The sequence below is a fragment of the Mastacembelus armatus genome, chromosome 24, assembly GCF_900324485.2.
Source record: "Mastacembelus armatus chromosome 24, fMasArm1.2, whole genome shotgun sequence".
Lineage (NCBI taxonomy): Eukaryota > Metazoa > Chordata > Actinopteri > Synbranchiformes > Mastacembelidae > Mastacembelus > Mastacembelus armatus.
In genome coordinates this window covers 20,710,727-20,732,938 of record NC_046656.1, presented here as the reverse complement: position 1 = coordinate 20,732,938, position 22,212 = coordinate 20,710,727, and the positions used below count along the sequence as shown (strand labels likewise).

The 22,212-nt window shown below is 42.9% G+C and overlaps 2 protein-coding genes across 4 annotated transcripts in view; both read left to right on the top strand.

The window, feature by feature from the left end:
- The first annotated feature begins 184 nt into the window (after positions 1–184).
- Positions 185–4,051, top strand: rnaseh1 (ribonuclease H1). Its single transcript, XM_026318514.1, has 8 exons — positions 185–696; positions 1,392–1,516; positions 1,974–2,156; positions 2,322–2,421; positions 2,560–2,614; positions 3,223–3,307; positions 3,470–3,594; positions 3,738–4,051. The coding sequence occupies exons 1-8, from the start codon at positions 569–571 to the stop codon at positions 3,852–3,854; spliced, it is 918 nt and encodes a 305-aa protein (XP_026174299.1). The 5' UTR covers positions 185–568; the 3' UTR covers positions 3,855–4,051.
- The window catches only part of myt1la (myelin transcription factor 1-like, a), a 70,987-nt gene continuing 52,670 nt past the window's right edge, over positions 3,896–22,212 (top strand). The window contains exons 1-9 of one of the 3 annotated variants that reach the window (XM_026318513.1): positions 3,896–3,921; positions 4,250–4,430; positions 4,665–5,078; positions 5,401–6,671; positions 14,147–14,320; positions 15,743–15,918; positions 16,093–16,168; positions 16,883–17,027; positions 19,428–19,779. The gene's annotated coding sequence lies outside the window, so the exon portion shown is untranslated. The remainder of the gene's footprint in view (positions 3,922–4,249; positions 4,431–4,664; positions 5,079–5,400; positions 6,672–14,146; positions 14,321–15,742; positions 15,919–16,092; positions 16,169–16,882; positions 17,028–19,427; positions 19,780–22,212) is intronic. The other 2 variants (XM_026318510.1, XM_026318512.1) reach the window with 2 other exon arrangements.

Sequence of the window (22,212 nt, the reverse complement as noted above, 5' to 3'; positions counted from 1 at the left end):
AGACAACAGATTGACTGCCTTTAGTCTTTTTCAGCAAATGGGAGAAATCGTTATTCACAGACGTTTTATTCTCCGCGTTGAGAATAACGTGAGGTATCTCACCCAGGTTTAAAAATGTACGTGAATGCCGCATTAGACGATAAGCACTCCAGTCCAGCAGGGGGCGATAACCGCTATATAAACACAGTGAGCCTTCTGTGAGATTACATATCGGCGTCGTGCTTGTTAACTGTTTACATTTTGTATTTTTCTTTATAACTACTTGTTTTGTTGTAGCACCCTTCAGGCCTTAAATAAGCGTTTAGTTTTTTTAATTAAAAGGCTGTAAGAGAGTTTACGAAAAGTTACGACAACTTTTTAGCACGTCTGTTTCGTTTCTGAGCCAGGGAAAGAAGACGAGCTAAGTAGCTAAAATTGGGATTAGCTTCTGTACGTATGCGCTGGGCAACGGTGGTTTCATAGCAATAGGCACATTGACCAGTCAGATTTAATGATATTTTTCATAGTGTTTGAGTTAATTTCAAGATGTTAGCCACCTCTGTTTCACGACGGGTTGCTGCAGACAGTGATGTTTAGACTGACTGGTGTTTTCAGAGGAATTCGCAGAAGCGTCTGTAGCGCCGTCGACGAGATGGCAAAGGGCAAGTTTTTCTACGCAGTGAGGAAAGGTTTCAAGCCAGGAGTCTACCATTCATGGTGAGACTGGTCACATCTTAATATCTTAACTTTTGTTCATAAGATAATAAAAACTGGTGTCACGAAAAAGTCGTTTTCCTAAGTCCAATTTGTCAAATTCCATTTATAAATCTCTCTATTGTTTCTTTGACCTTGTGAAAAACGAGAGCAGAGCTAAAAGATGATTTTGTAGCTTCTGAAATTAGTGTAATGTACACCACACTTTAATTCGGCATAGAAGAAAACTACTTGTTTTAATTATATTTTATTTTTTCCTCTCAAAACCCACGCACAGTTGCAGGCGATGCTGAGCAGAGTTAACCACAAAAATTGAGTGTGTCATCGTGTTTTGTGGAACATTTTAAGGTCAGACTTTCTTGACCAAGACCTAAATCAGGGCTGGACAATTTCCAATCTCTGTGGGCCACTGCTCTGCTTGTTTTCCAAATGTAGTAAGATTGGAAACTAAAAACTACCTGGAAAAAAACAAGGGAATGTAAAATAGCCACATTTTCATATGAAGGTTGGTCCACCAAGCTCAACTACATGTCCTGGATGCTTTCATTGAAAACAGAGGATAATGTTTAGCTCAGTATTCATCTGAAGAATAAACTGAGGTCCTGTATGTTATGAATATAGAAATCATTTGCAGGACTCCTGTTCAGGTATCTGAAATTATTGATCATTATCTTCTTGTTTTTTCCACTGTGGGTTAGGGATGAATGTAAGACCCAGGTGGACAAATATCCAGCTGCTGTTTTCAAGAAGTTTGCATCAGAGAGAGATGCCTGGGCGTTTGTCAGGGGAGTCAACCATTCTGCACCTTCAGAGGTGAAGAATGGTAAGCTGTTCCAGACAGACCTGAAGATTTTCTTCTGTACAGCCACCAAGGAAACCCTGACTTTTTCTAGACATTGAGTAAGCCCTGCTTTTAAAGTAGGTTGTTAGTTTTTTCATCTCAGCAAGTCATCTCAGCATTTTTTTATTATCTTTGAGAGAAAAAAAAGCATCAGTTTCTTTCTTGCCAAGTTCCAAAACCATATGTTGTATATCACAGTCCTGCAGATATGTCTTGTGTTGTGTTACACCTGCCTGATAACATCTTTTTCCCAGCTTGCAGAAGATTTTCCACATTCTGAACATGTTGTATTTTTAGACTGAAATATCTAAGTTCTAGGAGACAGATGTAGTGTGCTGGGTCAGGGCTAGATCCCTCCATATAGTCACTGAACACGACAGATGGAAACTGTAAAACGCTGTTTTGCAAGTAATTTAATGTTTGGCTTTTTGGCTTTCAGTGACTCAGAGTGTGGAGACAGCCATCACTCTTCTTCCAAAAAGAGGTCCAGAGCCTCTGCAGTACATTCCTCTTGGTAAGAAAAGATGCCACTCGCAGGAGGAGGAGGCACCGTCTCCTTCAAAACGAGTCAAACCGTCAGAAAACTCATCTTCAGAAAGCACAGATGGATTCACATACATGGGTAAGATGTTCACGAGTCTGGAAATAATGAATGTGATATGGAGCTTATAATGGTCAATTAGAGGAGCTGAGACTTTAACATGTTAATGGCGATTAATTAATATGGTGACACCGTATAAATGTGTTACATATATATATATATTTTTATGCATTATTGTTTCTGCAGGAGACGCTGTGGTTGTTTACACTGACGGCTGCTGTTCAGCCAATGGAAGAAAAAGAGCTCGAGCCGGTATAGGAGTGTACTGGGGCTGCAACCATCCTCTGTGAGAAACACATACAATACACACAGGCACCTTGTATACTGTTACTAAAATGAAGGCACACGGCAAAACATCCACAATGTGAAACGAAGTCAATAAATGCAGTTTGTCGTCACGCTTATTGCTGCTGCTTTCCTGTAGGAATGTTGCAGAGCGGCTGCAGGGAAGACAAACCAACCAGCGTGCAGAGATACAGGTCAAACCACATCTCAACATGAATAGTTCTGAGCTAAACGTCCAATTAAAGGCGGACAAAAATAGACTGCACAGGAAAGAGCAGGGATTCGTTTTACATGATATTTCAGTCTGAGTCAGAATTAAACTTTATTGACAAGTATGTTGGACACACAGGAATTTGACTCTGGTTCTCAGTGTTGTATGTTCTTATTCAGACTGAGCAAGTCTTTAATAAAAAACAGGCACAAAAAGGACTTTTGATGCAAAGTTCCTCCTAAAACGGTTCCTCCATTCAGATGGAAATAAAAATAAACTGATCACTATTTGGAGATATTAAGTGATAATGGCCATAGCCGTTGTTGTACATAATCCAGACCTGCAGTGTTTCTTCAATAATTATATTGGTATCTGCTGATGTTAATACTTATATAAGAAGAAACTCTAATCTTTCTAAGGTTGTTTGAACATGTTTAACTTACAGCATGTTTCTTTTTTTCTAAATTATCAGTCATACGAAGGTCTTAGTTTATTAACATTAGACACTGTAAATTTGACATCTATAGAGTTTTTGGTAACCATGAGTATAATAGTGTTCACTGATTAAACCTGGTCTCTGTGTGTGACCAGGCTGCCTGCAAAGCTCTGGAACAAGCCAAAGAGAAGAACATCAAGAAGCTGGTTCTCTACACTGACAGCATGTTTACGATCAAAGGTTTGTCACAAAGGCAAATTAAAATAAATAAATAAATCTAGAACATCTGAAATCTGCTCAGTCCAAATCTGATGAAAATCTGTGTTCATCCTGGCAGGGTCATTATTTTGAATTTCTCTAATAGGAGAATTAGGTTTGAAGTTTGTGGGGTGTTTGCTGCAGGTGTGACCCAGTGGGTGAAAAACTGGAAGCTGAACGGCTGGAAGCTGCAGTCTGGAGGTCAGGTCATCAACAAAGATGACTTCATAAAGCTGGACAGGCTGAACTCGGAGCTGGAGGTGGTCTGGGTAAGTATCTGCACCTGCCAGTGCAGCATCACCCAACATCTGATGAGTCGGTTCTCTGAGCTGAGGAACCTCCAGACGTCCAGCTGGAGTAGAGACGATCTTAACAGTTTTCACTCTTCCTCTCCTTCCTCCTCGTCATCCAGATGCACATTCCAGGTCACGCCGGCTACAAAGGCAACGAGGAGGCCGACAGGCTGTCGAGGGAAGGAGCGGCGCAGCCTTTACAGCAGCAGGACGAGGAAGGAGACAATTGCTATTAAAGAGCTCTGCTGCAGAACTCTTCATGTGTACTGGACTTTGTCAGTCAGGTGACTGCTGCGTACAGAGGTGTGTGTTTCCTCTCAGCAGTTTGTGTTTCTTTTAGGGCTGAAAGTCTGAGTTTGTACATTTTTTGTTGTTGTTGAATGTTGATTGTGGTTTGTGTTTCTGATGAGAATAAAAATTGTATTCCACTTTAGATGGTTTGTTTTTGTCATGCATCCACAAATCAGAAGCCGTTGAGTGTTATGAGATTTTTCTTTTAGAGACATTAAGGAAGCAGCAGGGATCACATGAGACAGGAAGGGAAATGAGAATACAGCTCCAGAGGGAAGGTAGAAAGTGTGGTGTGTATCTTAAGTCCTTCAGTTACAGCCATGTTTCACCTGTGTCTTAGCCCCTCCCACTTAAGCTGCAAGGAATGAAGGAGCCGAGGAGACGTAAGGAGGTCCTTTGAGATGGCAGCGGGAGCGATCGGTCGAAGGAGCTGGGCTGTAGCTGTGGGTTTAGTTGGAACGATGCAGGAAGTATTCAGTGTTTGTGTAATGCAGCCGGTCATCCAGCAGGAGGGGCTACAGGTTAGTGTCTGAGCCCAGACAAAGATTTAAGGAGGGTGAGGATTTTAGTGTTTTTTCTTTCATAGATGTTGTTGCTTGCAGAATAATAATTGCAGAATCAAGCTGCATATAAATAGATTTTACTACTGTGAAATATAAACACAAACTGGGAGATGTTTGAATAACAGACTCTAAAGCAGTAATCACCATACATGAACCACTATTGACCTTCAGTGTTTGAATCTGTCCATATAGGCTGCTGATGGAGAAGCTCTGTGTCTGAGTCCAAGACAAAGTCATTATAAATGGAAAAACACTGGTTTGCCAGAGAAGCTCGGTTCAAAGCGGCTCCTGTCATCTCATAGTGGGTAAGGCTGAAACAAAACCTCCCAGTGGGACAGTGACAGATACAGTGCACACAGTGAAGTTGTTGAAAATGACAGGGCTGATGTGCTGGAAAACCCAGAGGCCAAAAAGCTCCATTATTTTGTGTACTCATTACTGGAGAGCTGTGGTTTGTCGCAGAACTGTATTTTAAATTGTAGTGATTTCTTCCAAGCATACTGTATGTGGGTTAAATTTGCACCGCCTGTCCTCCTCACCTCCTGTTTTCTTCCTCTTCTCTTTATTTCTCAGCAGTGACAGTGACTGTACTTAGACAGTTTTCAGGTACTTCAGTATTTTGGTTTTCCTCTTTCGACTGCAGCATCACTACATTTCCGATGGAAGTACTGTACCGTTGTGAAAATATAATCCATTAAAAACTAACCTGCTCTGTAGCGTAACAGTCCTATTATATAGAGTACATTTATATATATATATATATATATATATATAATATTTATACCAAATTAATATTTCTGCAAAATACTTTTACTTCTGATATGTATAAGTACATTTTGCGGACAATATTTCTGTACTAACTGCAGGACTTTAACATATAATGGAGTGTTTTTCCTTTAGTATCTCTCCTCGTTTTCTCTCCCTCCAGCAGACCAGTTCTCCCTGTTTGTAAAAAATCATCTCCAGCTTTGTTTCTGCCGATAGAAACGGAGAGAAAGTGAAATTGGAGTCTCCTCCCTCCCTCCGTTCTCCTTGTCCTCCTCCGTCCTCCTGCGGCCAGTCGATTGGTCGGTGTGGACGGTGGAAACTGCAGGACGGAGGCTCCGGGTTCTTCAGTCTGACCCCGACCGCTGCCTCGCGGCAAGTGTGGGGCACCGTGACCCCGCCAGGGGCATCCCAGTCTGAGAGAGAGCGCCTCTTGGAGGTCAAAGGTCACCCCGCAGCAGCTTCACCTCCTCGCTGGCTGAGCCTTGTTAGCACTCCTCCTCAACATACAAACACGGCTCTGCGGCAGGCTGAGCTCTGGCATCAGTCCGCCGCTGCCCTGCTGGAGGGGAGGAAGAGCGAGCAAACTGTACAGAAACTTAACAAAACAGACATTAGAAACATCCTGCTCACACTTCAGCTGGAGGTTTGTCAATTTTTAGACCAGCAGTGTCTGGGAAATAAACCGGGATGTTCTGCGGGGTTGGAGAACTCTCTGACACCACAAACCGTCTGACCCAGAGCGGGGGATGTTTGCTAAAGTGCTCACATCGCTGGTGGGGAAGAAAGAAAACTTCATGCAGACGTTGAGCTGCTCGACAGAATAAACCCCCGACTGGGCTGCTGCTGTGGCCGAGTCGCTTAAGCTGAAGTCCAAGTGGGAAGTTAGAGATTTTATCTGAGTCATGTCCAAATCACTGAGGTCTTGGGTCTTGTCTGGCCTTGCCAAGGTCAGGTCTGAGTTGCCGAGGTCACGTCCAAGATGCAGAGTTAATGTCCAAGTCACTGAATTAATGTTCAAAATGCTGATGTCATGTTGAAATTGCTGAGATCATTTCTGAGTTGTTAAATTTAAGTAGCCGAGCTCACGTCCGTGTTGCTGAGGTCGTATCAGGGCTGGTGGGTTTTTTTACGTGGTGCCTCTGTAAACAGATGTCACATCTGAACCGCTGAGGTTTGAGTTGACACATCATCATGTGAGTCACTGAGTTCATGTCCGTGTTGCACAGTTCAAAGGTCATCTCCGTGTCTGACATGAGTCGGAGTTGGTGGACCGGTCCGGCACCGAGGAGAAGCGGCTCGGTGTTCAGTCAGCGGAGGAGTCAGAGACAAAGATGGGGAGATGAACGAAGCAGCATCTGTTTCCATGACAGCTGCCTGCATTCGGCCGTGGAGCCAGTCTCCCACCTCCTGCGCTAACAACACAGCAGCATGGTAAGACGGAAAAGGAGGGTTTTCTAGAAGAGCTCTCTAATTTGTCAGCCAGATTTTTCAGTCTCACCTGTTTTCATAAAGCAAACACCTAAATCTGTTAATCTGACATCAGGAGGTAGTATCTGTCGAATAAATACTGCTGACTCTCGGCTTATTACCACTGACTTTAGACTTAGGGATGGATGAAGCTGTCTGTTTGCCAGGGCCCTCTGTGATGCAGACTGATCAATTGTTCTTTATACTAACCGATCAGCGTATCGGCTATTAACAGCTTGGCAGGTTCCTGTCATCTGGGGCTTCATTATCTCGTCTCCCTGCTGGTTTGCATCCTGGACAGAAACATATGAATCAGTCTGTGCCCTCGTGGAAAGTTTAGTGCGCTCTGGCCTGAAGTGTTTCCAAGTTTCGGTCCCACATGAGATTTACAGCGTTTGGAAACTGTGACGCCTACTCTTATGTAAAAAAAACATTTTTAAAAATCAAATATTGGCATGAAAGTAAGGCTCATTATGGAAATGCACTGAAACACATTATTGACTATTCATGGGTTCTGGCGTGTGCGTCATGGAAATACAGAGGTGAAACCTCTGGTCCTAATGATTTTGAATCACACAGTGATTATTTCCTTTGGATGAGTTTACAGTTTGAGTCTCCATCATATGAAAGAGGATCAGGCTGGTGATGTTTGATATTTTTATTATTCTAAACCACGAGAAGGTGAAAACACACTGACGTGTGTGTGTTAAAGTCTTGGTACTTCTTCGGCCTCCATCAGTTGTCACACTGTAGTTTATTCTCACTCAGTCTCACACACACACCGTCCTGCTGCATAGACCCAATGTACTGTAGATTCATCCGCTGCTCAAAATAGTCCCCAACTAAATGCACTGTTTCTTCCTGTTAAACTTTTAAACTGCTGAAAAATAGATTTGCATCAATTAGACAAGAGTCCAAATAATATCACAGAAATATATTTGTCACCTTTCTAAGTATAGTATACAGTAAATAACATCAAACCACAGCTGTGAATAATAAAGTTAATCATGACTGAGCTCAATATAGTTGCATTGGTTTCAGGGTCCTGCTTGTAGTTCTGTGTTCCCCACTATGACAAGTCCAAATCTCTGGTGTGAACAAGGTTCTTTGTCTTTTTTTTTTTTTTGGAGAGAAGCTATTGTTGCAGATGTATTACAGATGTTTTTATTTAATATTTTAGTGAAACCTCACTTTCTTTGTTTGCAGCAGAATAGTTATTGTAGGTATTATATTCTGTTCAGATGTGCAGGGCCCTGTTGTTGTCTGTTGGGACTGTGGTGCTATGAGTTATTGTCACCTCCATAAACAGCTATTGAAGTTATTAGCTATATTAGTTTCTCCAGCTTTTGTCAAGTCACTACCTGAGCTTGTTGTGGTTCGTAGGTAAGTGTAGTTCTTTTTCTGGCCAGACATGTGTTTTTTCGGACTAGTGCGGACCTGTGTCTCTTAGTCTGGCTGAGGTGAGGCCAAGGTCGGCAGGGTGGAGGTGCTGCAGTGCCATCCGTCAGCTGCCAGAGCTCTAATTATGCAGCAGAGTCCTAACCAAGCATGAGATGTCATTACACAGATGGAGCTCCAGAGGAGAGAGAGAGTCTGCATCTGTTTGTCTGTCAGTCTGCATCAGTGTACATCTCTGTGTGTGTGTGTGAGTGTCAGTGTGTTCATTATCTGCAGCAGTGTAGCAGGAAACCTGAATCTCATGTTGTGTTTGTAGTTTTCTTCACATATGAACATAAACACAAATGCTTACAGATATCAAATGAAGTCTCCACAGTGTGTCTGGAACAGTCCAGGGTAGATTTCAGGTCTAAAAACTACCAGCGGTTTTTAATTTAAAATACTCAACTCACTTCAAGTTACTTCACTAGACCCTTAAGGGAAAATTCGAGGCAGTGAGTCTGCAAACAAGACACACATTAATAACACACCTACACACAAAAAAGCAGTCGAGAAATACCAGCATTATGAGGAGCTAATATGCAGTGGCTCATCCATAATAGATGATCTTTTATACCCTTTTGTTGGCCCTGTCCAGTGTTGTGCTGTGCTGGGGATCTTTGTGTTTTGCTAGTAATTTTTAGAGCTTGGAGTCTGTTCTTGATCACTGAGCCTCGTGACTGATTACACCCACTAAGAATAGGCTGGCTAACGCTAACCGTAGCCTCAGCTGCCTGCTGATGGCGCTAGCATCATCCAGCAAGATAAAAACCAAGGAAGCACGTTCATCTTCTTGGCCTGTACAGACAACATGGCCATAAAGTTTCAAAACCTATTTCTGACCTTCAAACCTTAAACCTGTGAGCTACTGTGTAAATGGTTTGGTGCTTGGGATACAGTTTTCTGAACATTGTGTGTGTTTTTGTTTTGTTTGTCGATTTGGGGTTCAAGAAAGTCCATTGACTCTCTAATCAGGCGCTTCACCCAAAGCAGAAGCTAAATAAAAGTGTTTTTGTCAAAATGATCCCAAGATTCAGGAGGTTTACTTGAGAAGAGAACACTCAGCTGACTGCAGCATCAAACACTAGTCTCTTCACCAAGACCTGCTCATAAACTCCTTTTAATTGCTGCTTTCAGTGTTTGAACTCGGCTCTGTGAGCGCCTGGCGTCCTCATTATGAGGAGAGGTGAATTGTGGGTAGAATCTGCGGGTGGCTCGACAGCCCGCTGCGAGCACTGATGTTTCAGAAGGCAGGAAAGGAGGAAGGAGACAAAAGAGAGGACAGGCATGATGGAAGAGGGAAAAGATGAGGATGGGAGAAAGAGCCAGCGAGGGAGTGAAGCGAGAAGAAAAGGAAGCGAGATAAAAGAGGAGACGACGATGCTGAGGGAATCGGAGGACATTTGAGGAAACAGGAGAGGCAAAAGATGAAGAAACATAGAGAAGAGGAATGGAGGTAGGAGGAGGAAAAAAGATTGACTCAGGAAAAGTAGGAAACAGGAATAAAAGCAATGTGGTCGAGGGAATGGAAACAGGAGCCGTGGAAGGTGTAGAAGAAAGTGAAATGAGGAAGAAAGATGAGGGAATGAAGAGAGAGGAAAGTAAAGACACTGAGAAGTCAGGAGGAATCCAGGGTCGAAAATCAAATGAGTTCAAAAGAAAACAAGCAAAAAATGCTCCAACACAAGGTTCAGGTTTACTGTCAGTGTGTTGACGCACATAGAGGGAAAAGAAATGCTCCTCATGGACGTCAGTGCAGCGTGAAGCGAACACCACACAGGCTTCAGGACGACGAGCCCTCGTACGTTAGCAGCAGCATCTCGGACGTAAACGGGCCCAGTGTGTTTTCTCCTGCAGGAATCTGTAAATCTGCAGGACTGAAGTCGCCAGGGATGAGGAAAGAGTTACAGCTTGAGCACAGTGAAAAAATAATAAAACTACATCTGGAAAACAACATCAGAGCCTAATGAATGAAAGAGGCTTTAAACCAGTAAATCACCAAATTTTCATGAGCACATCTGAAAAATAGTCGTATTTGAGAAATAGGTATTTTAGTTTAATTATTTGCTGCATCATTTTCTACTTGTCAGAATAATGACAGCATTACTATGGCGTATGCACTTAGTCTATATGGTGTCATTTTTGAATTTACAGCCATTTAAACAGTGGAAAATCTCTGTTACTTGGTGCTTCCAGCTGCGTGCACGGCGGCCTCCACTGGCCTTGGACCACACAGGCTTTTACTGTGCACAGAATGGATGCTGTCCAAAAACGACGCAGTGGTGTGTGTGTGTGTGTGTGTGTGTGTGTGTGTGGCAGAAAAGTTGGATCTGGTTCATCTTTTTCTGCACTAAAACCAAACTAAAGCTCATATGATTAAAATCCTATTCTGCAAAAATAACTACAGCTGCCAGATAAATGTACCACACTGATTAAAACACCATATTTCTGTTGGGGGGGAGATATAGCCCAGTGAAGGAAAAGGAGCGTGACATGAAATTCCTCTGGAGCACACATGTACTCGAGTAGATGTACTTCATTACTCTCCGTCTCTGCTCTGAGTGCTGCATGTGGTAGAAATGGGACACTGTGGTGCTGTGAGCTGCCTGCTGGCTGTTAAAATGCTGCTCAGGTCTGCAGCAGGCTGAGATCCAGAGAGGCAGCCGGCGGCAGAGGCAGCCAGAATCCCAAACACGCATCCTGCCTCTACAGAATACATCTTCATCCAGACACTGTACCGTTAGAGGCGTTTTACCATCGAGCGCTAGCGTCGATAAATCATCACAGATAAATCAAGTAGAGACAGAACTAAAAAAAAAAAAAAAAAAAAAACACAAGACTGGACCCGAATTGGAGGGAAAATCTGCTGGAATGTTTTTATGCAGTGAAGAGGGCTGATGGGAAATGTGGTTTTAATTTGACTAAACACCAGCACTAACAATACCAGGCAACCTGCTCCAGCTGTATCAGTTGATTACTGGGAGCCAAAGTGAGGCCCAGTGGGGTCTGCCACAGGCCAGCGAGCGTCTGCATATTTCTCCATAAATTAGCTCATTTTTGGCTCATTTCTTCGCTCAGATTCAAGTGTTTCACATCATTTGCTGCAGGGGAACCTGAGCTTCCTCTGTGATTCAGTTTGCAGTCATAGGAGGAATTATTATCATCGACGTGGGCGTGCTGTAATTGACTAAGATACAAAAAAAAAATACCTCCGGTATGATTTTTTAGCTGACTAACGTCTCAGTAGTGCAAGGACGTTTCAGCCTGTCAGAAGGGCCTTGGTGAGATTTGAGTCTTAGCCGGTGACTCTTACCAGACTATTGACATGATTTCACTGGTTTTCGATGGTCAGCCGAGTCGAACAAACCTCTATTCTTTGTTTCTTCTGCTGTGACATGCTGCCAGGATCGTAGGATATACAGCAGAGCAGATGCTTTTGAATACAAATGATCCGCAGACTGAACCGCACTGAATGTATTGATGAGAACAGTCTCAAAGATCACATATCAAAGCAGGTTTTTATAGATTCTCCCAGGGCTGTAGATCAGTAATTGTTTTGGTTTTGATTTATTGTGTCATGCTGCTGTTGTGTCTGCAGCTCTGTTGAAAAGCTCTGCATGGAACAAAAGAAAACACCAGCAGGAAAGGGAGTTGTTTTGGTTGCAGATGTTAGAGCTTTGCATAATAACAGCAGTATAACTAAACTATTCACATGACATCTCGGTATTTTAATGATATAATCAGATTTATCCGTCCTCTATGGCATTTTCTATTCTTCTTGTTGATAACCAGCATCTGTGTCAGAGAAAATTAATAAAAAAAAAAAAAATAGATTTGGTAGCTTTTTTTTTTTTTTTGCAGAAAACAGGCAGAGAAGGTGAAAAGCACTTTTTCATCTCTGAGTATAGTGTCTGCAGTCTTTCTCTCAGGCTGCAGCCTCAACAGTCTTTGTAAATGAGATCAGATTGGGTGCGCTCAGGGGCGTATGGCCGTAAGCACCCACTAAATACGGACAGCCTATAGATCGCCTGACAGGCGTAACCCAGGGCAACAAAAGCTTTAGCCACGTCAAGTTTTCATACAAGTGTAGTTTGGATTTGAACTGAATTTCCAATCTACAAAGGAAAATGTAAATGAATGTGCGTTTCCATCCACTACTATTATTAGGGGGAATATTAGGAGTTGGCACCGACTCTCTGGTGCCATTAAACCTTACATCAAAGCAACCATTTTTCTAAATCAAGCTTCATTATATACCTCATACTGTTCCCTTATAGTTCTATATATAGCCCACTGCTTGGTGCGCAGCCATGCAAAAAAAGACAAAAAATAAAAATAATCACCAGTGTTCATCCATTATTCATTCATCCGATCACTCATTCAGTTAAAGTAGAAAAATAAGCTTGTATGAAGTGCTTCAGTAACATGGACTGGGTCTGTCTCTGTCTGTCTGTCTGTCTCTCGGTCGTATTAAATGTTAATCAGCCTCCTGCAGACTCAGCTGCTCTCTCTGGCTTCGTGTTTCTTAATTCAGCTCCAAATTTTCTCCTCATTCTTTATGCAAAAATCAGCCCCCTCCCCAAAATAAGAAAAGACTTTTCAAAGCCAATACCCTGCAGTGAGACACGCTCCCAAAGCCCGTCATGACACGTAGCTATTCAATTAATAGAAATAAAAATGTGAAGTGTGTCCAGAGAGGGGAGGTCAGGGGTCGTCCTCTGGGGAGCTTCAATGCTCTCCGTACATTCGGTGGTAATTTGCTTACTGTTGTTGCAGATTTGAATAATTCTGACCTGATGGTGGTGCTAGAGGAAAGGTCGGGGGGTAGGGGGGTCACCAAAATCCTTATGATTCATCATCAGGGGACCATCAATACAAGCAGCACATCTTAATTTGCCCAGTAGTTGTTGAGCAAGAAGAGACTGTTTTAAAGAATTATAAAAACATCCTTAGGCCTTGGCTGTTGTAGAAGGAAATTAAAGCTGCATTAATTGATCTATAGGCCATGTGTGGGCAGAGGAACTCCAGCACACAAGTCGTTTTGATTAACTGATTAGCAAACGGCTGCCTGCTCGCGCATTCAGCAGACAGAAAGCAACAATTTCATCCCACCGGAGTTTTATTTTTGTCCAGCCGAGGAACACGAGGCTAATATTTACTAAGTTTGCCTCTTTTCTTTTACTCCTGGGAAAAATATCTGGACCTTCAGCTGCTAAAACGCTTCACTTTCTTCACCAGCTACTGGTTTGGCTGTTTGGTGCAGAGTCGCTTGTGTGCAGTATTTTTTTTGTTTGTTTTCCCCTGTTTCTTGAGGTTGAGGAGAGCGATGAGTGTGAGCGATGAGAGAGAATGTGCCTGAAAATCAGAAAGCAGAAAAGAGAGTAAAAACGGCGTGGAGCTGCATATCTCTGTGTGTTCAGCAGAACCACCTGTCTGCAGGAGTCATCGATATTCGCTGTTTAGCGTTAGCTCTAACCCAGCCTCTGGGAAAGATTTCAGGCGAGGTCGACAGTCCACCCTCTTGTCTGCACCTCCAGACACCCTTATGTTAAATTTACAGCTGGGTGACAAAATAACATCCTCAGTAAAGATTTCCAAAGTTTAGGAGCTCCTCCTCTCAACTGCCCTTTAATATTAGACATTTAACTACCTGTCAATATAAAACTAATGATTAGTGCAGAGTTATTAAGTAAATCATTTAATTATTGCAGACATCATCATTTCATTTCTGCACCACATCTGCTAATTTACAAACTTCTTTCAACAACTGTGGCTGCGATTTATTTAGGAACATGCATCAACTCTGTCATGATCATTTATGTATAATATATGAGGAATGTAACAACCTATGACATGTGATGTAGTTTATGTTACAAAGCATGACAAGCTAAAATTCCTATCTCATAATCAATGGCCTTAATCAATATCTGCCGTCGTTATCTGTGTATCTCCCTTTAAATCCACTGCATCGTGTGTGTGTGTGTGTGTGTGTGTGTGTGCAGCTCGGATCAGGAGCCCCGTCGCCACGGGGAACCACAGCTTGATTGATGGCAACTGCATCTACGCCATCAGCTTCCCTGTGAGAATCCAAAATGGCTGCCTGTTTCCACGGCGACAACAGACATGCCCCCCCGCCATGGAGATGAATGGAAACTCTTGTGAGTCAGAGGTCACAGGTCTGAACTTCAGTCATCATGCGTCATTGTAGAAAAGAAGAATATACATGATTATTAGTGATTAATTATTAATAATAATCATTTGTTTTGTTCTTTTGCTCCTGTTCAAATTTGTTCGTTAGTCTGTTTTAAATATGAGGCTCCAACATAAACGTTGGATGATACCACAGAAACGTCCTCTGAGCCGATACCAAGTGGTTCTCAGTCTGGGATTGTCAATACCAGCACAGATATTAAGAGTAAGAGAAGGAGGCAGTTATTAACAGGCCACTTCTAAATATGCTTTAATTAAAATAATCAGCCAAACATAAAAGTCTTCTCTGCATGTTGTCCCTGTGTCTGTGTGGGTTTTCTCCTCCCATAGTCCAAACACATGCAGGTCAGGATTAGGGTCTGAACCCAGGTGGACCCGGGGCCTTTCTGTGTGGAGTCTGCATGTTGTCCCTGTGTCTGTGTGGGTTTTCTCCTCCCATAGTCCAAACACATGCAGGTCAGGATTAGGGTCTGAACCCAGGTGGACCCGGGGCCTTTCTGTGTGGAGTCTGCATGTTGTCCCTGTGTCTGTGTGGGTTTTCTCCTCCCATAGTCCAAACACATGCAGGTCAGGATTAGGGTCTGAACCCAGGTGGACCCGGGGCCTTTCTGTGTGGAGTCTGCATGTTGTCCCTGTGTCTGTGTGGGTTTTCTCCTCCCACTGTCCAAACACATGCAGGTCAGGATTAGGGTCTGAACCCAGGTGGACCCGGGGCCTTTCTGTGTGGAGTCTGCATGTTGTCCCTGTGTCTGTGTGGGTTTTCTCCTCCCACAGTCCAAACTCATGCAGGTTCGGTTGGTTGGTGACTCTAAATTGCCCGTAGGTGTGAATGTGAGTGTGTGTCTGTCTCTGTGTGTCAGCCCTGTGATTGGCTGCTCATGTGTCCAGGGGGGACCCGCCTCTCACCCACTGCATGCTGGGATTGACTCCAGCCCTCATCCTCTGCAGGATAAGTGGTGGATGATGGATGGACAGAAAGTAGAAACAGACATTGATAATCAAACTTTAATTTAAAGTCCAAGTTGCTGCAGTTTTTAAAGTTGAGCAAAACTGCAGGTATTGAGCTTTTTGTTAATGTCCCGGAGAGACTGAATAGAAAAATTCTGATTTGTTGGAAATTATTTTTCTTTTTTTAATTTGGGGTGTTTTAATGCTTTAGTTGATAGTTTACAGCTGCGAGTCAAAAATTGTATTTAATTTTTAAGGACAGAGAGGAATAAGACCTGAATCAGAGGGTTCTTGGCTGGATGCAGATGTGGAATACTGATGTTGTAGATTCAAGATTTTTTGGTGTCTGACGTTATTTGACAAGGTTTAAAACGAAAGATTTTACTTTAAGAAGAACTTGACTGAATGTTTGAATGAAATTTCCACTTTCCTGTTCACAGAACTCTTCGTCCCTCTGAGAAAACCAGTGAAGAAGAGTCCATCTTCACCTCCTCTTCATCAGCCGGTCGCTTCTCTTCAACCCCCCTTTCCTCCAGTGCTGCACCCGTGCGAGATAGGAAGTGACCTACATAGCGTGGCGGCTCCCTCGCCTTGGCTGTCATTTGCATTTCAAGGGGTGATGAATAATTTACACACACATATACTCACAGTTACGATTCCCAAATCTCCCCATCCGAACACTGAACGTACATCCCGCTGCAACATGACAGGCCTCAATAATGTTAGATAACTCTGTCTGTGTGTGTGTGTGTGTGTGTGTGTGTGTGTGTGTGTGTGTGTGTATGTACAGGAGGTGGTGTAAGCTCTTTGAGGAGGTGTTAGGAGGAGATCTGTGGGCCTGAAGCACCAACACTGACAAACCACAGGTGAAACTTCCCGAGGAGGAGGAAAGAAAGGAGAATAGAGGGAAGGAGGAGAAACAGGGGAGGGGAGGAAATAAAAGAGGAGACGAGCAAAGGAGGAGAAGAGGAAAGGAAAGGAGGAAACAAGGCAGTGCAGATGTAGCAAGAAAGGAGAAAAGGAAGACGAGAGGAGGAGAAGATGATTAGAGGACATGAGAAGACAAGAGCAAAGGAGGAGACGGGAGAAGAGCGAGGGAGAGGAGGACGGGAATGTAGAAAAAATGATAGAGGTGATGAGGAAACAAGGAAAGAGGAGAAGAGTGTAGGAGGAGACAGGAGATGGGGTTGACTAAAAATGTAAAATTCCAAATTTTACTTTTCATTTAGCTTCAGTGAAAATTGATTAAAAATCCATTGACTCTACTTTTACAAAATAATAATTAATACTCAGACAGTTTCACACAAAAGTTCTACCAGAGAGTGAGTGTAGTAAAAAATACCTGTTGTGTAAGTTCTTATATAGATGAAATACAACAGAACTTAATAGAGACCCCACTGCCTCTGTTAGTTTTCCTTTATAAATGTTTATTTCATTGAAATGTAATGTCATATCTGTGCACAGAGGCACAACTTTCCAATAAGACATGTGTTTGTTATATATTCAGCTTTATCCTCAGATGAACAGGCAGAAACAAATATTATATTTCAACTGTGAGATGAGAGTTTTTGTGTTCCTAGAGGAATCATATGAAAACACAGCTCGTGGATAATTACCAAAAGGCTTTCTGAGATAAGACGGTTCCCCCTGGGACGATGGCCGACGATTCCCGAGCTGTGGAGAAGATCTCCAGTCTGACCAGCCATGTGGAGGAATTTTGAACAGGTATTTATTTAATAAACTGACCACACAGTTAAAATGTAAACGGTTAAATGGCTCCTCCTTCTCCTTCTTTAAATTAGTAACAGTTGCGTCGGCTGTCCAGGTACGACTTGCATATTTCTTTCATACTAAGAATTCAAACATACACATTTTAGCCTGATATGTAGTAGGCAAGTAGGTGATTTCACACACACTCGCACACACTCGCTCTGACGTCCCATATACACCGTCCTGTTGTCGCTAATACTCACTGGAAACCAAAAGTGGATTTGCCTGCTGCTGAAAATCATCAGTGTTTCATAAAAGTCTTTTTTAACGGTGAAAGTATAAACTAGCTTTGTGAGGTGAAAAGCAAACGTCCCTGAAAGATAGCAACGCAGGAAGGGTGAAATAACAGGAGAAGGAAGGATGGTTCCTCTCTCTGTGCTGTTTCTTCTCCCTGTTTTATTCTTTGCTCTATCTGTCCATCCAGAGACAGTCACTGTGAGTGTGTGTGTGGAAGTGAGGAGCAGAATATAAAGCAGGGAAGCAGAGACACCAGGGATCCACAGTCATTCCCAGCACACACACACACACACACACACACACACACAGACAGAATGCAGGAGAGCAGGCAGGGATGGTGGCATTCAACGGCTCTGCTCTGAGAGTCTGCAGAATTATGAAAACCAAAGTCCTAGTTATCATGTTTAAACACCAGACTTTGGTCAATCAGGATTCCTAGAGAGTGTGACGGCATGAAGCTGCATGAGAAACCCTGTATTGGGGTTATATAAGAATATATGGAGGTTTATAAGGGAAACTTACATAAGCAGCATACATGGATTAGTTTAGAGGGCTGTGGATGATATGCTGTATATATGTAGCACATAGGGCTGTAAATGTGTATGGGATGGGAGGAAGAGTGAATGGAAAGTGGAGGAAAATTATTCAGTGCCATTTTTAACCTTTTTATTCAAATGCTTCCTGTGGAGTTTTGTTGGAAACATTTGATAATATTAAAATTTCGTTGTTTGCATCCATGAGGCGTAATGAACATGTCGAAAACATGTCAACTTGTTTTTTCTGCTTTCAAGAAGTGACACCTGTATAACTTACTGGATGTGCACTAGCGATCAGTCATCGTTGGCGTGTTGTGGCTTGTATTGGCACATTGCTGCCACCTGTCGATCAGACGACAGTTGCGTTGCTGTCCCCAAAAATTTCCCCTTAAAATGTCATGTGAGCTACAAACCTGCTACAGCGTTTAGAAATAAATACACAGTTTCATCTAAAAAAAGTCTCAGTAGTTCAACAGACCAGCTGCTCAAACTTTGCATTTATTGGGGACTATTTTCAGCGGCGGATGAATCCACTTTCGGTCTCGGGTGAGCGTTAGAATAAAGTCAGAATAAACTGGGAGTCGTCGTTGTTACTGGTCTTTCTGTGGGATTTGTTAACAAGATGAAAATATGGAATAACATCAGACTTTTCCTTTAAGTGCTGGACACTTTCAATATTTCTTCACACAAAGCGAAGCACCTAATGAAAGGAGTGCATATGTGGCAGCGTATGTTGGGATTTATGGGGGAGTATATTGGTATATTGGGAGGTGAATGGAGTATAATGCTGTAATCAGCTCACTGCAGGAGGAAACCAGTGGAGCTTATTAGCTTCTGCAGAGAGAGAGAGAGAGCGAGCATCACTCTGACGCTCTCTCTCTCTCTCACCGTTTGAAATACAAGACTGCTAATCCTGTGCAGCGAGGAGCTTTCAGCAACACATACACTTTATTGTATTTGTGTCACTGTGAGGACCCTCCACTGACATAACGCCCTCTCCAGCCCCTAACCTCCGAGGTAAACTAAACCTACCGTAACGTTAACCCCGAGAACAACCAGCCCTTTGAAGACAGGAGGGCCAGAGCGTCTGGAGGCTGTTATGTCTTATATCAGCTGACGTGGTGGAAATGATGTGAAAGGTGTCTCCTGTGGTGACGAGCCCACAGAGAACTGTCAGCTGAAGCTCCCCCTCAGCTTCACTGAGCTTTACAGTGGGTTTCAGCTCATTGTTTATCAGTCATTGCTGTTCTGCTTCAGTTTACATTCATCCTTATGGGCTTTTCAATCAAACACTCTGGGGGCCATTACGCAGTTTAGGTTTAAGTTGATATACTACTCATAATACATGCATACCTTTACGGTTTGCATGGGGTCTTGTTACTTTTACTCAAGTAAAACATGAAAACTTCTTCTCCTGCTGATAACTGATGGAAATCGTGGCAAAATCCAAGTTGTAATAAAGCAGAATTAAAAACGTGGTGGTGTTTTATTGATTCAGCCCCTGAATCGATAAGAAGTTTGCAGATTAAACTATATAATACTAAGGATTAACAGTCACCTCATGTCCTCTCCTGTGTTTCAGCCTCAGTCTCTGCTGCAGCTCTCTGACTCTGCATCTGGAAAGACTCAGGAGGGCAAAGTGCAGCGCTCGCCGCCCATGCATGCAGCCAGGGGAGCGCTCGGCAGCAGCCATCTTTATGTTCTTATCTCCCTCCCATACGCCCCCCCGCAGGCCAGGCTCAGCCCTGCTGTAATTGACTTTCTCCCACTGAGCCCGGTGGAGGCTTCAGGCTGCAGAGCTGCACTGAAAAACCTATTACACACTGCTGCACACCTACACACTGCAGACCTATAGAGAGAGAGGGAGGAGGGAGTGTGTCTGAATTCATCCAGAGAAGTCGACAGCATGTGTCTGGTGGTTCAAATCCAAACAGGTAGGAACGACAGAAATCTGATTAACCAGCTCAGATTGGTGCGAGGATGACGGATCTGTGCATGTGTGTGTGTGTGTGTGTGAATGTGAATGTTTTCAGACAAAAACCAACCTGCAGAGGCTTGAAACTCACTCAAGTTTCTGTAATCTATCACAGCAAACATCATGTCTGCCTTTATTCGGAGAGTTATGTGCAGAGAAACGCTGCGCACTGCAGCCGACAGTCAGGGCCACACTGGAGAGGAAGACAAGGTCACACTCCCGCAGAATAACTACATATTTATGGTTCCAGTCCAATTATGTGCAACTTTTCATACGAAAGATGATGATAATCAGCGAATGTTTCTACCAGTTACTCATGTGACAGGAGAAACACACACACGCATTAACTCGTTTGCTTATAAACTATAATGTACTTGACTCAAATACAAATTCACAGTTGTAATTGTGCGTTACAAGTCATTTTATACTATTACAGCTGTGTGTTATTACAGCAGCATCTGCAGGAGGAGTTCAAACTTTTATCTGGTCAGAGCAACATTAAACCAGTTAGTGTGTGTCCAGTGTTCACAGTAAAAAAAAGTGACAGACTGAATATTAATTTTTCATGGCGCTGCTGATGGACTCTATGGTCCCACAATGCACTGCACAAAGAAAATGGCCGAGCTGTTCACAGCTGCGAAAAATTGGAACTAGCAACAAAATTTAGCTAATTAATGAGCTAATTGGATTAATTGGATTGTATAAACTCTTTACTTACACCACTGGTACCTCTTATAGAGTCGTGTTGCATAAATTTGCATATTAATGAGGGCACGCCAATTTATTTATTTATTAATTACTTATTTGCGTTCTTGTCACTGAGATTATTCCTGTTCTTTAAGCGTTAACTTTGTTTTTAAATTAAAAGTTTCTTTAACGCTCAGAAAAGCAAAGTCTGTACTAAAAATACATTCGCAGTATATTTCCTTATGGCAGCTGGTGTGTGAGAGATTCATTCACACGTTTCCGTTTGTGAAATAACAGAAAAACAGGCTGATGGAGGGAGTGGGCTATTTAGATAATATAGATATTTATTTGTTTCTGTGTCACAACTATGCACCATTTGTTTATTTTACATTTAGTTCCCTCGTGGTTCTCTGTTGTGTGTTTAGCTCAGCTTGTGGCTTTTTGATGTTTCTATGAGGAGTCGCCAAAGTCAAAGTTTTTAAAATTGAGAATTTCGTCGTGATTGAAAAAAAAAATCTTGTTTCGTAAAACTAAAATTTCCCCCCCGAAGAATCACACTTATGTTTTTTGGAAAGACTAAGGTTCTGTTGAAATATCCATAAGAAATCCCAGATTTCTGCTTCTTTGGTTATTGATTAAGTCAAATTAGCATCTTCCTCATGACTCCCAGATGTTTTCGACCGAGCTGAAATCAGTTCTCGAGTTTGCACACGTAGATCTGGACCAAAGAACCGAACAGAACTTCAACTGAGCAGCCAGACCGGCGTGTTTCGTCTCTGTCTCAATGTTTTATTGAAGGGAGAGTCTAACTAGGTCAGCCTGTTCAAATGAAGCTCGCTCTACCACTCTCTCTCTGTCCTCGGCTCACTCTGGTCTGCTGTCAGAGAGATGGAGAAAGACGAGGAGGAGGAGAGGATGGAGGATGAAGGGAGGAAAGACGAGTGGAAAGACTAATGGATGAAGTGAAGTAGTTAAAGGAACAAGGGAAGGCAGAAGAGAAAAGAGGGAAAGGTGGAGGGATGAAAGGAGAAAACTTGATAGAAGATTAAGTGAAGAAGGTACAAACAGATCAAGAAGGTAAACGATTTAAGAAAGAGTGATGGAGTGATGGACAGGTACAGGAGAAAGAAAAGGAAGCAAGATGAGGATAGATTGGGTAATTGGGTAATTGATCTCTGCTCCCTCAGTTTGGGCCTGTTGACCACGACGACTGATTCCAGGAAGTAGCCACAGCCCCGCCTTCTGAGTCTCGAACACCTGTGCTACCTGACTCACACTTATTGTGGGTGTGTTTTATTTCTGCTGTCGTTACAATACAACAAACCTGCTCATAGATCGTCACATTTACGTCACCGCTTCATGCTCCTGGACTGGATTGGACCTGAGAACATTCCTCCAGTCGCATCAGAGACAAGTTCCTAACCAGATGTTGAAAAGGAGGAAATCCAGCTGTTTCTCCAAGACACATCAGAAATCAATACAGAGTCCTGCAAAGGCCATAGTGAGCTGGTGTGGATAGTTATTGCTGCAGCCTTAGACAGTATCGTCCCTGTGTGCCGTTCATAGCACCCCCCCCCCCCTCAGGTTAACCATAATGGATGGATGGATGTTCATAGACTCTGTGGCTCCACCATGAAGGGCACCAGGAAACAGAGGAGCTGCTAACTGTGAGTGAAGGAGTGAAGGTGAACCAGCTCCAACGAAC